The sequence below is a fragment of the Aquarana catesbeiana genome, linkage group LG04 (genome assembly GCF_042186555.1).
Source record: "Aquarana catesbeiana isolate 2022-GZ linkage group LG04, ASM4218655v1, whole genome shotgun sequence".
NCBI classification, from domain to species: Eukaryota; Metazoa; Chordata; class Amphibia; order Anura; family Ranidae; genus Aquarana; species Aquarana catesbeiana.
The window spans coordinates 336,600,936-336,616,299 of NC_133327.1; the positions used below are offsets into that span (position 1 = coordinate 336,600,936).

At 42.2% G+C, this 15,364-nt stretch overlaps 1 protein-coding gene across 1 annotated transcript in view; it reads right to left on the reverse strand.

The window, feature by feature from the left end:
* Positions 1 to 15,364, reverse strand: part of MDN1 (midasin AAA ATPase 1) — a 455,945-nt gene that overhangs the window by 63,696 nt on the left and 376,885 nt on the right. The window contains 2 exon segments of the mRNA XM_073628928.1: positions 1,569 to 1,704; positions 9,060 to 9,197. Of these exon segments, the coding sequence (XP_073485029.1) occupies positions 1,569 to 1,704; positions 9,060 to 9,197 (274 nt within the window).

The window sequence follows — 15,364 nt, forward strand, 5'->3', positions numbered from 1 at the left end:
AATATAAACTGACTGTACAAAGATTGTATGGTCAGACACTAACGTGAATGATAACCCTTAGGTAATGACGTTCTCTAAGTTACCAAATCTATCTTCCATTACAAAACGTAGAATGAATTATTTCCAGCCACTCTTGTTTCAGTAATTGGAAAGCCCAATAATAGTGCCCTCTCCTCAACCAAGGACCATATACATGAAAGGTGCCCATAGACCAGTGAGAAATTAACCAACTACAGTGATATGAACAGATGACTGTATTCCTTTGTGCACACTGCTTTATTTAGTTACATTTGTCCACACTGGCATAACGGTGTCCACTACAGTGATTACCAGCTTCTAGAAAGTCCTGGTACACTGCTTCTCCAGTGATCTCCACTAGCTTCAGGGTCCCAATCTGAGCAGCTTCCTGCTGCATTGTGTACATAGAAGGTCAGCCGCTCAGCACAGGCACTATTCAGAAAAAAACTGTGCATTCTCTGATTGGACGATGTGGACAGGCAGGGTAGTGACATCACACTGCCTACCTTTTCGAATCAGAGAATGCTTTGCATTCATAAAAAAAAAAAAAAAAAAAAAAGCACAGCATTCTCTGGCACCTGTGCCAAGCGACTGACCTCAGGTTTTCGCAAGGCAGCTGCTCGACACAGGACCAAAAAGCTAGTGGAGATACCTGGATTAACAGTGTCTACTACAGTGATTTCCAGCTTCAGGAGGTCCCGGTATGGTATATGGTTAGTTTCATTAGTCCAAGCTGGACAATATAATTATGTAAAGAAAATGCCACACCTGGAATTCTTTAACGACCAGGTTGTGAAAGCATCTGATCAAATCGATCCTGGTTACATAAGAAGCTTTGGAGGCCAGGGGAGAGATAGACCCAAGATCTCTCCAAGAAAGAGGACCTCTATCAAGGCCAATGCTAATCACAAGGGATGATGTTCATCCCTTGTGATAGCAATAATGAAAGTGACGGTGTATGTATGTATATATACACACACACACTTTTTTTTGTATTAATAAAAATAAAATGGTTAAAAAAACCCAAAAATTTAAAGTTTTTCGCTGTTGCCCCTCACCAGTCCAGTACACATATGCAAACACCGATCGTACCACGTCAGAGCGAGAGCAATCATTTTAGCACCAAACTTCCTGTGTAGCTCTAAACTAGTAACCTGTAAAAGCTTTTAAAGCGTAACCTATGGAGATTTTTAGACACCGTACTTTGTTGCAGTGCTGCTTAAGCTGGAAAAGACCTATCACCTTGGAACTTTTTTGCTTTCTTTTAAATGTTATGTATAATTATAGCAGCTGCTTAGTTTTATATGGTATATTTTACATCGAAAGCGCTGGATAAGTGACCCTGTTTACTTCTGTTTTTTTTAATATGATATGCTTGGGGGTTTTAAGTAGCTTTCTAGCAAAAAAAATTGCCGATTTTTATGAGGAATGTCAGAATTGGCCAGGATTGGAACTGGTTGAATATGAGATGTGTGTTTTGAGAGTGAGAGATATCACAAGTCTACCTATATAAAAATCTATTTTTTGTAAAAATGCTTCTTGTTTCTAACCTTGTTCTTTGTCCCCCTCATGCACTTTCCCATCAAAATCTTCAGACATCTCAATGCCATTATCTTCCTCTTTTATATCTGGCTTGGAATTGGGATCCTCTTCTTTCTCCTGGCCTTTTTGGACAACGTCTTCAACCTATCACAGCAGTGTTAATAGACAAAAACAGATAAAAAGTAAATACATGCCTGGTAAAAATTGTGGGATTTAAAAGTGATATTCTTTTTTTTTTTGCCCTTTATATATATATATATATATATATATATATATATATACATATATATATATATACATATATATATATATATATATATATATATATATATATATATATATTTACCTGCTCTGTGAAATGATATTGCACAGAGCAATTCCTTAACTCATCTTTGGTAGTCCCCCGCTGGCGCTGTCCGCTTCTCCCTGTTTTGGGTGCCTCCTTAGCAAGCCTGTGCACGCTCCTGAGCCGGACTGTGGGCGTCCTAAAACACCAACTGTGCTGTCAAACCACGCTCACTCCCTACTTACAGGGGTTTGACTGACAGCAGCACGGGCCTATGGCTCCCAGAGGGAAGAGGGGAAATAGAACAAATAGTGGGGATTTTTTTTTTTTTAACCCTAGAGCAGGGAATGCATTAAGGCAAAATAGAGTGTTTGTGTTTTGAACCACTTTAACTGGAACTCACGGCAGAGGTTTTGTATATAGTGGTGCGTAAAAAGTTACCACTGATATTTATTCCATTTCCAGATCGTTGCTTTACACCTTCCTGTCCAGCCTACAGCAGAATGAGGGGCAGGGGGTGGCTTTACCATTCTGAGTGGACATCATATGACATCCCTAGAAAGCGGGGCCCGCGCAGCTGTGCGATCTGTCACAGATGACTGATAAGTGTACCGGCTCTTTGCCGATACCATCTGACCCCGCATCCCTAGAAAGCGGGGCCCGCGCAGCTGCACGATCTGTCACAGATGACTGATAAGTGTACCGGCTCTTTGCCGATACCATGTGACCGCTGTGACCAATCACAGCAGGTCACATGACAGTTGTAAACAATGGATGGCTTCCTTCCATTGTGTACAATTGTGTTGCTAGCTGTGATTGGTCAATGTGATCACATGGTACAGACCGGGCCAATCACAGCCTATCTGTATCACGTGATTTGCTTAGACCAATCACAAGTAGTCACAACAAAAACTGAATGAAATCAGTTTAATTCAGTAAAATGCTTGCTCATAGCAATGTAATGCACTGCTATAAGCAATCAAAGTGTAATATGTATATGACAACGCTGTACTGCACTGGTGACTGTATGTAAAAAAAAATTTTTTTTTAAATATATGTTTTTCTTAATTTTCCAAAAAAACTGCAACTTAATGCCTCTTACTAAATACCTTGGACTGCCTACGTTCCAAAAAGGGTCATATGGGGGGTGGGGCAATTTGTACTGTCCTGGCATTTTAGGGCCTCAAGAAATGGGAAAGGCTGTCAGTACATCAGGATTACACATACCATAGTTCGTGGACTCTAACTTTCCTACAGACTAAATAATACACCGATTTGGGGGTTATTTTCACCAAAGAAATGCAGCAGAACACATTTTGGCCTAAATTAATGACAATTATTCATTTGAAAAATGTTATAACAAAAACGAAGGAAAATATGTGTTTTTATTCACAATTTTCAGTCTTTTTTCAATTATTTAGCCCAAAAAAAAAAAACAAAAAAAAACAAAAAAAAAAAAAAACAGTACTCTCATACATGGAAGGAATAGTTTTGTTTATGTGCCCTCCTCCCTTTGTCTATTCACAGAATAACTTGTATACTGTGAACCATTCACAGACATTGTATGAACTAGAGAATATGCTTTTCAGACTACAGAGGAGCTATCTGGCCATGGGATACAATGGAATTTTGTTCTTCTGTATACTTTTTTGTGTAGTTCATTGTGGGACATAAGAATTCAATGACTGGTGTTACCCTGGTGAACACAGGAGGATTTAGACACTGGCAAATGGAAAGAGTGACCAGCTCAGTATAACACTTCCTATTCCCAGCATGCCTCAGTTTTGCGGAAAAGCAGTACCAAGAGCATAATCATAGATACAGAGGGGTAGGACCCATGTCCCCTAATGAACTCTAAGAAATGGATTTTATAGTAAGTACAAAAATCCCCATTTTCCTTATAGTTCATTGAGGTACACAGAAATCCAGTTGATATGCCCAAAATCAGTGCAAACTAGGCGTGGACAAAATATAACACAGGCTCCCAAAAAAAGCTACAGAACTGTAGAAGGTGGCAGCCTTGCAAATCTGGGAAACAGTAGCCTGGTGCCCAAATACCCAAGAAGCACTTGCAGATCTAGTATAGTGCACTTCACAGAAAAACCATATGCTTGAATGAAATTTTTCTGAGACATCAAAAAATAGTGCTAAGAGAAGCTGGGGTGACAGAGAATTGGTCTAATGGAAGCTGTAGCTGTGAGGTAGACCTCTACAGTGCAAACTTCATCCAGGCAAAAGAGGGAGATCACCTTCTGGTGAACCTGAGTAGGGTAGAAGACAGTGGGACACGGGGCATGGGTGCCAGATGCATAGATTCCAAATCAAATCGGGATTTTTTTTTGCCAGAGGCTCTAAAATAGGCTTTAAAAAAGGGTGGGCCCGAAGCCCACCCAGTTGTGAGACAATAGTGAATTAATAGGCATGGGTGGTGCCCGTGAGCCGGCCAACTGACCGGGGGGGTGTTTTGGTGGGGTGTCGACGGGTGATTGATTGTCACGCATTAAACACCCCCTGCAAAAAAAAAATAAAAAATACACCATATTGGTGAATTGGAGCAGGGTGGAACATTAGTGTCCTGGCTGAGGTGAAAGTTCAAAACCATCTTAAAAAGAAAGGATGCTCCAGGTCTAAACACCACCTTGTTCCTGTCTAAGACCAAGAAGGGTTCTTTACAGGAGAAAGCCGATAGCTCAGACACATGCCTTGCAGAGGTGATGGCAACAAGAAAATGAAACATAGTGAATTAGAATGGAAATAAAAATATCCCCGATAGGTTCAAAGGGTGGTTTTTGAAGTGCAGGAGAACCAAAATTTAGATCTCATGGAGTCACAAAGGAACACAGAAAGCCATACAGTACCAACATCTGCACTTGATTGTAATCAGAGCCAAATGCTGATCCAGGCCCAACAGCAGAAGCCAGGATTCATCCCAGGAATCATGTTCTGGGATGAAAGCTTCTTTCCTTGCACCATGCTTGCTTTCAGTATCATGGGAATCACAGACCGATAGAAGCCCCTATCCAAGCCAAAGACTCTGAACAAGATAATAAACAAGCCCTTGGGTAAGAAGATCTGGATTATCTGAAGAGCCCATGAAGCATCTGCCAGGAGTCTAAACAGGTTGGAGTACCACAATTGCCAGGACCAGTCCTGAGCTATGAGGATCATGAAAACGCTTCTCACTATGTGGCACAAATGAGGGAGTTTCAGTGGAACAAAGATCAGGCGGTACTTCTCCCATGGAAGCACTAGAGCATCCACTGCTTATGCTCAAAGATCTCTTGTTTTGGAAATGTTATTATATGGACTCATGTGGACATTTTATTCTAAGATGTGTTTTATAGATTGTCATCTGTCTCTCTGTGTCTGATTTAACCTAGGAGTGCTCTAGCACAGCGCATTCGGGTTGAATCGGGACCAGCAGTAAAACCGTCAGTATGAAAACCTTCTCATGGGCTTGGAGACATGCTCTCTGTGTGTGTGGGCATTTGCCGGTTTTTAAGTATCAAGCGCAATGCGCTGGGCTTCTGGTCTTCAAATGTCTATGCACATTAGAGAAGCGAAGTCCGCATAACAAAATAAACATATCTTTGTTGTGGCTACGCTATCCCTTTTTGGATACATATATGCTTTTATAAGAGGACATTGATATCCGCCTTGATAATATACTTGTACCGTATATTGACAACAGCAGTAGCAATGTCCCCGCAGATCTTCTCAAGCCTGTAAGAACAAGTAGAATGATCTTACTAGATACTGGTTACTCTGAGCAGTATTGAACTGATTGGAGATGTACTCCTGGAAGTGTTAAACTGCTGGTATTAGGTCTTCCAGAGCATTGGGTTTTAGCCCCATCAGGGTAGCTTGGAGATGGTTTTGCTAATTATGTGGTGAGCAGCCTAAAGGTGTTCTGGCTGACTGTGCAGATGACCCATGGCAAGCTTCACCACTCAAAGCAAGGGTAGTGTGAAAAAGAGCTAAAATTGAAAATATGCTGTGCACTTGAATGCAAGATATTAAAAAACAGCAACTGATCGGTGGCGTGAGGGACTGTTTCATCAAACTTATGAAGAACTGGGCCTTTCATTCTGGGAAGAAAATACCATACAAAGCTCTCTCTGGCTGCAAAGCTAAAGTAGGTCTCACAACATCTTCCCTACCTCAGAATGTTTTACAAGACATACAGAAACAACTTGTATTTAAAAAAAAAAAAATAGAAAGCGTTCACACAATACAACAATAAGAAACCAATGACCCTATGCAAGAGAGAAAGTCTATTGCACAAAACACAGATGAGCTTGTAGTCCACGATGGAAACCAAGTTGGTGGTGAAGACAAGGTTACCGAACAGGCTTCCATTTCCGCTACTTACTGCGCCTGTTTCACAGAAACCAATGGTGCCCATACATTGGAAAACTGTGGCTAAAATGTTCACGCCAGTAAATACAATGAAGATGAGAAAAAGGAAGGTCAAACGGTTAATCTTTTGTGCACTATGCTTCAATAACGATAAAGCAGTTTTAGGTAAATTTTAATCTGGAGATACAGGCCAAAAAAATAGAAATTAACGCTAAAAATTTCCTCCTGCATCTTTGGGAACCTCTGCGCAAGTTCCTGTTCCTGACTTTGACAAGGCACGGGGAGACTTGTACAATCTGCTGGCAGTTGAGTGTGACAGAAGATGGTTTTTACCAACTTGGAACTGCACAAGGAATTTTGAACCAACTATGCCAGATCGCAATTCACTTTATGGCCAAAGGACTTACTCAGAATTGAAGAGGATCCTGACCAGGAATTACCAGCTGCTGTCGCTTAATCCACTAGAAGTGGACAAGGTTTCATGAGGTTTATGTGCAAGAAAAAGCGCAATTCATTCTAGACTTGCATGTTGCAACAAGTAGGTCAGTAGTAGTCTTTTTCTCCAGTAAGAAAGCCCTGTACTTCATTTTGGAATTCTTTCATTTTCATATATGTCTTTTCCATAAAGGCCTTTTCATCCCTGTCTTTTCAAACTTTGCCTAAATAGTACTTCTCAATCTGCATAATGTCTAGGTATTTTATACATATAGCACATTAAGATAACACAGGCATTTCAACTCTTCATAATTTGCCTAAGCAGCATAATCCCTAGATATTTTAAACAATGCCTAGGTGAAGTATCTAGCAGAATCAAAATTATGCAGACATTACATACTTTGTCAAAAAACGTTACACATTCTATATTATTCCTAGTCGTTCTATAAAATGCCGTAAACACATTGTCGGTAACATTTACATGGAGGTGTTGCGTTGCATACAATTTTGCTGGAAGAGGGACATGGGATGATGCTGCAAACCTACAAGGGGACACATTAGGTCAGTCATCTGTCCTATATGTACCCATAAGGACATAAAACATTGCAATAGCCTGCTTTCTAGGTGATATGAGAACAGAATACCACAAACTCAGCAGCCACATCAAATGCGGAGTTTATGAGGGCACCGACTAATATTTGTAAATATTTGATAACAAATAGATGTTCAATATATAAATATCCTGCAGCACCTGCTTCAAGTCTTCCACTTTTGCTATAGAATGATTTTGTATAAATAAGACCCCACTGCAGAATACTGAGGTCCATGTACAACAATGCCAAGAAAGGAAGTAATCTCCAAGGACATCATAAAGAGAGCACTATGCATGGGTAATGGCACCTGAAGGCCCAGGGGGACAAAGAAGGTCACAGCGGGTGTCAAAGAACAGCAACTTCTGTAAAAGAGCACAGGGAGTGCAAGAGCCAAGGTATTAGAAAGAGGATATACAAAACCAAACAAAGACCTGCAGGGTACCATGAGCTAGGCGTTTGGCAATTTCAAACAGGACTTGTAGGATGAGAACCAGGAACAAGTTCTAGGAAGGGATTCCCTTCCCTTGGTGAAATGCAACCCAGATACAGGAAGATAGGGGCATATCAGAGTTCAGGGCAGAGTCTGAGGGTTGCAAGCGGGGGAGATGTGTGTCAAAGAAAAATTGTGTCCTGCACCCTCCCTCCCCTCAGTATATCCATATAACCCTGCCCACGCCATGAGATTCCATTTTTTTTAGTCAATGCTCTTAAGTAATGGACTGCTTCTCCTGCCTGAAGTCTTTTTCCTCCGATTTTCCACCATTCGTCTGTGTGCACTCAACTGATCCAGTGTTGGAAGAGCACTTATAAGGTTTACTAAAAATGTGAGATCAGGAAATTCTATTTTTCTCCCAAAGAGAGTGGAGAGGGATTAGAACACCTGTCAGTTTTTATTGTGGTCTGTGCCCACATTAGGGAGATTCATCTTCTCTATTTGTCTTGTTTACCGATATCATTGGAAGTGAAAGTAAAAGAAAATCCCAAATCTTCCAATGGGGGCACTAGTTCTGATGACTTGGGGGTCCCCAAGGGATTCCTTTAATTTGCATGGATTTCCCTTCACTTCCTGTTGTGGCTATGGGACACGAAGTGCAGGGAAAATTCTCCAATGAGACACAGATCACAAAAAATAAATCGGACAGGGGTTATAACCCTCCCGCTTATTCTAACCAAAAAAAAAAAAAACACAATGCCTATAGTTTTACTTTAAAGCTAAACTCTTGCCTAAAGTAAAATTCTAATTGTGCATTGACACTAATGTACCATTTACCTTTGTGCATTTTGCAAAAGCATAGTTCACATCCAGCGATATCCTCAATAAAACTTACTATTTCCTGGTACTTTCATGATCACTTCCTATCCTGGAGGAACAGAATCAATTTCCTGTTCAAGACAGGTCCACTCACTGGTTCTGTGTAGTTCACTGCGATGCAAGACCATCAACGACTTGCCTGTGACTACTGGGGGCAAGATTATTACAATGAGCAACAATAAGCCCATCTGCACTGCTACCATTTCTGCCTCCTTCTCCCTCCTGCCTTGCAAGATGCCGCTCACAACAAAGTGACAAGTACATCACTTTGCCCACAGCACCACCTACCACTCTGCCTGCCATTCCACACAAGGAAAGGAAAAATATAAATATAAATATTTAAATCATGGGACAGAAAACATAGTGGAATTACATGACAAAGTTAAAAAGATCCTCCTCCAGGCATTGACTCATTTATGCATCTTGCAAAAATAACTAATATGTAACAGTGATATCAAAGTTGGAATTTAACAAAAAAAAGAAAAGAATTATGCAGTACAAAGAACACCCATACCTGATCTTCATTCTCAATTTTATTGCTAACGTCTTTCACGCCTTCGCCTTCTCCTATTCCACCTCCTTCATAATCATGGAACTCGGTTGCTCCCTCTCCAGCCGCTTCTTCAATGAGTTCTTTGGGAAGACAAAATCCCTACAAAACAGACATCAACATACAAAACTAGTTTAGGAACGCTTAAATAAGCTTTTTCTACTGATTGGCAAGACAAAACAAAAACAAAATATATTTTAAGCTAGCATTATCTAACATATTTCTTTTTGGAATTTGTGTAAGAATCATGGAGGCTACCATTGCTGAATTGTACTTTTATGAACAGTTCCCTTGCTGTCACTATGCAGAAGAAAAGAAAAAGGAAGCAAAGAAATACAAAGCAATTGAAGGTACTCAATCCATACACAGCCAACCCCAATAAACAGATCATTCCATATTGTATGAACATATGTACACAACTTCAGAAATGCAGATATGAAGAAAGAGGAAACAAAAATACCACTACATACAGTGGCTTGCGAAAATATTCGGCCCCCTTGAACTTTTCAACCTTTTGCCACATTTCAGGCTTCAAAGATATAACATTTTAATTTTTTGTGAAGAATCACCAACAAGTGGGACACAATTGTGAAGTGGAACGTAATCTTTTGGATTTTTGAAACTTTTTTAACTAATAAAAAAATGAAAAGTGGGGCTTGCAAAATTATTTGGCCCCCTTGCGTTAATACTTTGTAGAGCCACCTTTTGCTGCGATTACAGCTGCAAGTCGCTTGGGGTATGTCTCTATCAGTTTTGCACATCGAGAGACTGAAATTCTTGCCCATTCTTCCTTGCAAAACAGCTCGAGCTCAGTGAGGTTGGATGGAGAGCATTTGTGAACAGCAGTTTTCAGCTCTTTCCACAGATTCTCGATTGGATTCAGGTCTGGATTTTGACTTGGCCATTCTAACACCTGGATACGTTTATTTGTGAACCATTCCTTTGTAGATTTTGCTGTATGTTTGGGATCATTGTCTTGTTGGAAGATAAATCTCTGTCCCAGTTTCAGGTCTTTTGCAGACTCCAACAGGTTTTCATCCAGAATGGTCCTGTATTTGGCTGCATCCATCTTCCCCTCAATTTTAACCATCTTCCCTGTCTCTACTGAAGAAAAGCAGGCCCAAACCATGATGCTGCCACCACCATGTTTGACAGTGGGGATGGTGTGTTTTGAATGTGATGAGCTGTGTTGCTTTTACGCCAAACATATTGTTTTGCATTGTGGCCAAAAAGTTCGATTTTGGTTTCATCGGACCAGAGCACCTTCTTCCACATGTTTGGTGTGTCTCCCAGGTGGCTTGTGGCAAACTTTAGACGAGACTTTTTATGGATATCTTTGAGAAATGGCTTTCTTCTTGCCACTCTTCCATAAAGGCCAGATTTGTGCAGTGTACGACTGATTGTTGTCCTATGGACAGACTCTCCCACCTCAGCTGTAGTTCTCTGCAGTTCATCCAGAGTGATCATGGGCCTCTTGGCTGCATCTCTGGTCTTCTCCTTGTCTGAGCTGAAAGTTTAGAGGGACAGCCAGGTCTTGGTAGATTTGCAGTGGTCTGATACTCCTTCCATTTCAAAATGATCGCTTGCACAGTGCTCCTTGGGATGTTTAAAGCTTGAGAAATCTTTTTGTATCCAAATCCGGCTTTAAACTTCTCCACAACAGTATTACGGACCTGCCTGGTGTGTTCCTTGGTCTTCATGATGCTCTCTGCGCTTTCAACAGAACCCTGAGACTATCACAGGGCAGGTGCATTTATACAGAGACTTGATTACACACAGGTGGATTCTATTTATCACCATCAGTCATTTAGGACAACATTGGATCATTCAGAGATCCTCGCTGAACTTCTGGAGTGAGTTTGCTGCACTGAAAGTAAAGGGGCCGAATAATTTTGCACGCACCACTTTTCAGTTTTTTAATTGCTAAAAAAGTTAAAAATATCCAATAGATTTCGTTCCACTTCACAATTGTGTCCCACTTGTTGGTGATTCTTCACAAAAAATTTAAATTTTATATCTTTATGTTTGAAGCCTGAAATGTGGCAAAAGGTTGAAAAGTTCAAGGGGGCCGAATACTTTCGCAAGCCACTGTATATAAAAGCAACAAAAACAACAAAAACAAAATGGTCATTGGGTTGTGAAAGTCAACGTATTCATGGGTACGGCTAAGGAGGGAAATACAAAGAGGAGAGTGAAACGGCCGACCAACACAAACAAAGTGATCCAACTAGTGAGGGAGGGCCTACAAATAATATGACAAACATAAATATGGCGTGATTCTATCTCATATCACCAATCTAGCTACTGGGGGGAGTAATAGACCCATGTGGGCAATGTTTTAAAAAAAAAAATATTCCTATTTCCGTTACATTTATAAACCCAGCATTCTGCCTCCATAGTTCTGTCCACCTCCAGTCGGATAAAGTGGGGCTTGTATCACTTTTCTAGAAAATAGGTATAAGACCTTGGCTGCATTTAAAATATGGGGGTAAAACACTATTTTTGTATGCTTTAACTAAGACAGGGATAATACAAAATAAGACTTGCAAAGGGTCTTTACTGAGTGGAAAAGGGGATATTTTCTCCACCCATGTCAAGAGGTCATCGCAGTAAATTTGAATCTTCAGGCAGTGCCACCATAATATATATATAAACGTTCCTGGTTGAGCACTGCCTTTCCAACAGGGACCGGACACACAGGCGCTAATTTGGCAGGGGTAAATCCCCCTTGAGATAAATTTATAACATGATTCTTGCATTTGTGCTTATGGAGGCAAGGAAGGGTATACTCTCAAAGGGGCAAGGCATATAAACCTATAAAGGCTTACCTATAGGTACAATAAATATCTCCTAAACGTGCACCGTTTAGGAGATATTTAATTTGTACCGCGTCAATGTTATCGGCGCACATGTTGAAGAAACAGCCCTCCGTGCCGTTCCTTCACTAGTGAGTGTCGTGGCTGGCGGCTCCTGCGCGGGAGTGATGTCATGCGACTTTTGCCAGTCATGGAGCCGGAGTCCGCGGCCCTGGAAGGAAGAGGGGCAAACATGGATGCGGTCTCTAGTGGGGACAGCGTAGGCTTAGTTTGTAGGTGTCACATAATGTGCTAGTATGCAACGCACACTAGCACATTATGCTTTTACTTTGCAGGGAACAAAAAAGTAAAACCCATCAGAGTTTACTTCCTCTAAGGGTGAGACCCCCTCCAAAGAAACCATGTCTAACTGGTACCTAGGGAGCATATGCAAGATAACATCCAGCCATATGTTTTTCTATTTTGACCAAGATTTTATCATTCCAAGAAATCTCACCAGGGCCATGGCTCTCTAATATAGGTGGACATGGCAGGCCTAAACCCCGCCAATTGTTTAGGACTTCACAAAGTCGAACAAGCTATTCATGTTTTTTTTTTTTTACAACCATACACCATCTGTAAACATTTTGTCAAAAGGGCATCGCGGGATACCTAGCCATGTAAGGGTGTTGGGTCGCCATGAGGGCAGATTGGTTGTAAAACTTTTAATAGATGCTCATAATCTTCCGAATACAGTCTTTTCAGGTCTGTGGAGATGGATACTCCTAAACACTGAAAAAGACTGTTTAACCAATACAAAAGGGAGGGATATTTGTAATTGTTGCTGAATACTACTGGAGAGGTTAATTGGTAGGATCTCAGTTTTATTGTAATTAATTTAAAATTTGATAACATTCTGTAGTTTTTCAGGTCTGCCATTAATATGGAAAGTGATGCATATAAAAAAAGAAAAAAAAAAAAAAAAAATCAGTTTAAAGTTATTCGGCCCTATTGGTATACCTTTTCTATCAGGGTTTTGCCTGACTTTTCGTAGTAGGGGTTCCAAGACTAGGGCAGACAAGCCTGTCTTGTCCCATTTCTAATTGGAAGCCTGTTGAAAATGTACCATTTACTTGCATTCAGTTTTCGAATATAGCAAAGATATCCATCTCCCCCATTTGTTCCCCGAAGTACTTGTATTGCTGATAGTGAGGGGAAAAAAGAAAGGCGTTAACCGGCTTCTGTTACAGGGACATCGGTCCCCTCAGCGCCGCCCCATCAGTGCCTCCCGATCAGCGTGCTCCATCAGTGCCTCCCGATCAGCGCAGCCCCATCAGTGCCTCCCGATCTGCGCAGCCCCATCAGTGCCTCCCGATCTGCGCAGCCCCATCAGTGCCTCCCGATCTGCGCAGCCCCATCAGTGCCTCCCGATCTGCGCAGCCCCATCAGTGCCTCCCGATCTGCGCAGCCCCATCAGTGCCTCCCGATCTGCGCAGCCCCATCAGTGCCTCCCGATCTGCGCAGCCCCATCAGTGCCTCCCGATCTGCGCAGCCCCATCAGTGCCTCCCGATCTGCGCAGCCCCATCAGTGCCTCCCGATCTGCGCAGCCCCATCAGTGCCTCCCGATCTGCGCAGCCCCATCAGTGCCTCCCGATCTGCGCAGCCCCATCAGTGCCTCCCGATCTGCGCAGCCCCATCAGTGCCTCCCGATCTGCGCAGCCCCATCAGTGCCTCCCGATCTGCGCAGCCCCATCAGTGCCTCCCGATCTGCGCAGCCCCATCAGTGCCTCCCGATCTGCGCAGCCCCATCAGTGCCTCCCGATCTGCGCAGCCCCATCAGTGCCTCCCGATCTGCGCAGCCCCATCAGTGCCTCCCGATCTGCGCAGCCTCATCAGTGCCTCCCGATCTGCGCAGCCCCATCAGTGCCTCCCGATCAGCGCAGCCCCATCAGTGCCTCCCGATCAGCGCAGCCCATAAGCACCCATCAGTGAAGGAGAAAAATTACCGTTTTTTTTTAAATTATGAAACAAACTTTGTTTTTCCTCCATTTTCGGTCTTTTTTGGTGTGTTTAGCAAAAGTAAAAAAAACCCAGTGGTGATTAAATACAGCCAAAAGAAAGCTCCATTTGCATTTAAAAAAATTTAATTTGGGTATAGCGTTTCATGACCATGCAATTGTCATTCAAAGTGCAACAGCGCTGAAAGCTGAAAATTGGCTTGGGCAGGAAGGGGGTGAAAGTGCCCAAGTGAAAGTAAGCAAGTGGTTAAAAATCTTGAAAATGCCCTCCCTGCTTTGCAATGTTTAGGAGGGGGCTGTGGAGTAATAGTAATGTGTAATATAATTGACCCTGTCTGTACTGTGTTTGCAATTCATTTTTAGCTGTAAACTAGTTCTGAACTCGGTTTGCCCTAACAAAGGGTTAAATATTTAGAAACTGCCCTCCTGCATTGGTATGTTAAAGCTCATCTCCAGCTTTTATTACACTTTACAAACTTCAACTGGACCAAGCTGGCCCAAACAAATTTTTTTCATCACTAAACTGTGAGGCTGAAGGATGTGCTGTATAAACTGTATGTAGCTGAGGCTACATACAGCTTTGTATTCAGGGTGTGAGCTGAGACCATCCTGTCTCATACATAAAACACAATAGAGTATCTGGGCGGCAGTCAGCCATTCACAGAAATCAATATACTCTAGCAATGAATACAAAGCTTCCTCTGAGTAAGAGGCGCAGGCTGATGTTGTGACAACCTCTGACTCAGCCAATCAGAGGTTTATACCGCACACCCAGGCTTCACGGGTTAGCGAGGAACATAGTTAGTTTGGGCCAAACAAAATTATGTAAGGTGTTCGAAAAACTGGAGTTCAGCTTTAAGGAGAGATAGCTAGAGTCTGTTTGGGACAGTCACTGTGACACTTTCCTGAGATGCTTAGAATCTACTATGACACCCAGTTAGAAACATCTACCCGTGTATACAAGGTCTTTGGTCTTGTTTAGACTTGCAGTTGGGTGGTGGTAAAAATGCGTGGTTGGGCCAAACACTTCTGGGTAAGATCGCTGCGGCAATCTACGAAAGTGGGAGCAGGTGCCTGTCAAAACTAGGTACCCGCGCCCCCCCAAAAGTGCCAAATGCAGCAGTGGAGATCGGGTTGGGGTTGCGAACAAACAGTGCTTTTGGGTGGAGCTCCACTTTAAGCTGCAATAGGCAGTGGACAGGCTGATGCTGCGATGCTTTGCGCCCGCAGCAAACTTGACCCAACTTGTAGCAATGTCATCTGCCGAACACTACACATTCATTTCAAGGGGAAGTGCTGCAAACTCCCCTGCAACCTTGAGAGCAATACATGCGGTTGGTAAAATGGGTTTAAAGCTGGCAGTGAGGAGTGCTTCCTCACCGCCCGTCAGATTCTGAATCTCAATCTAAATGTGGATCGGGCTTCAGAGGCAAGGGAGATTTAGACATGTCTGAA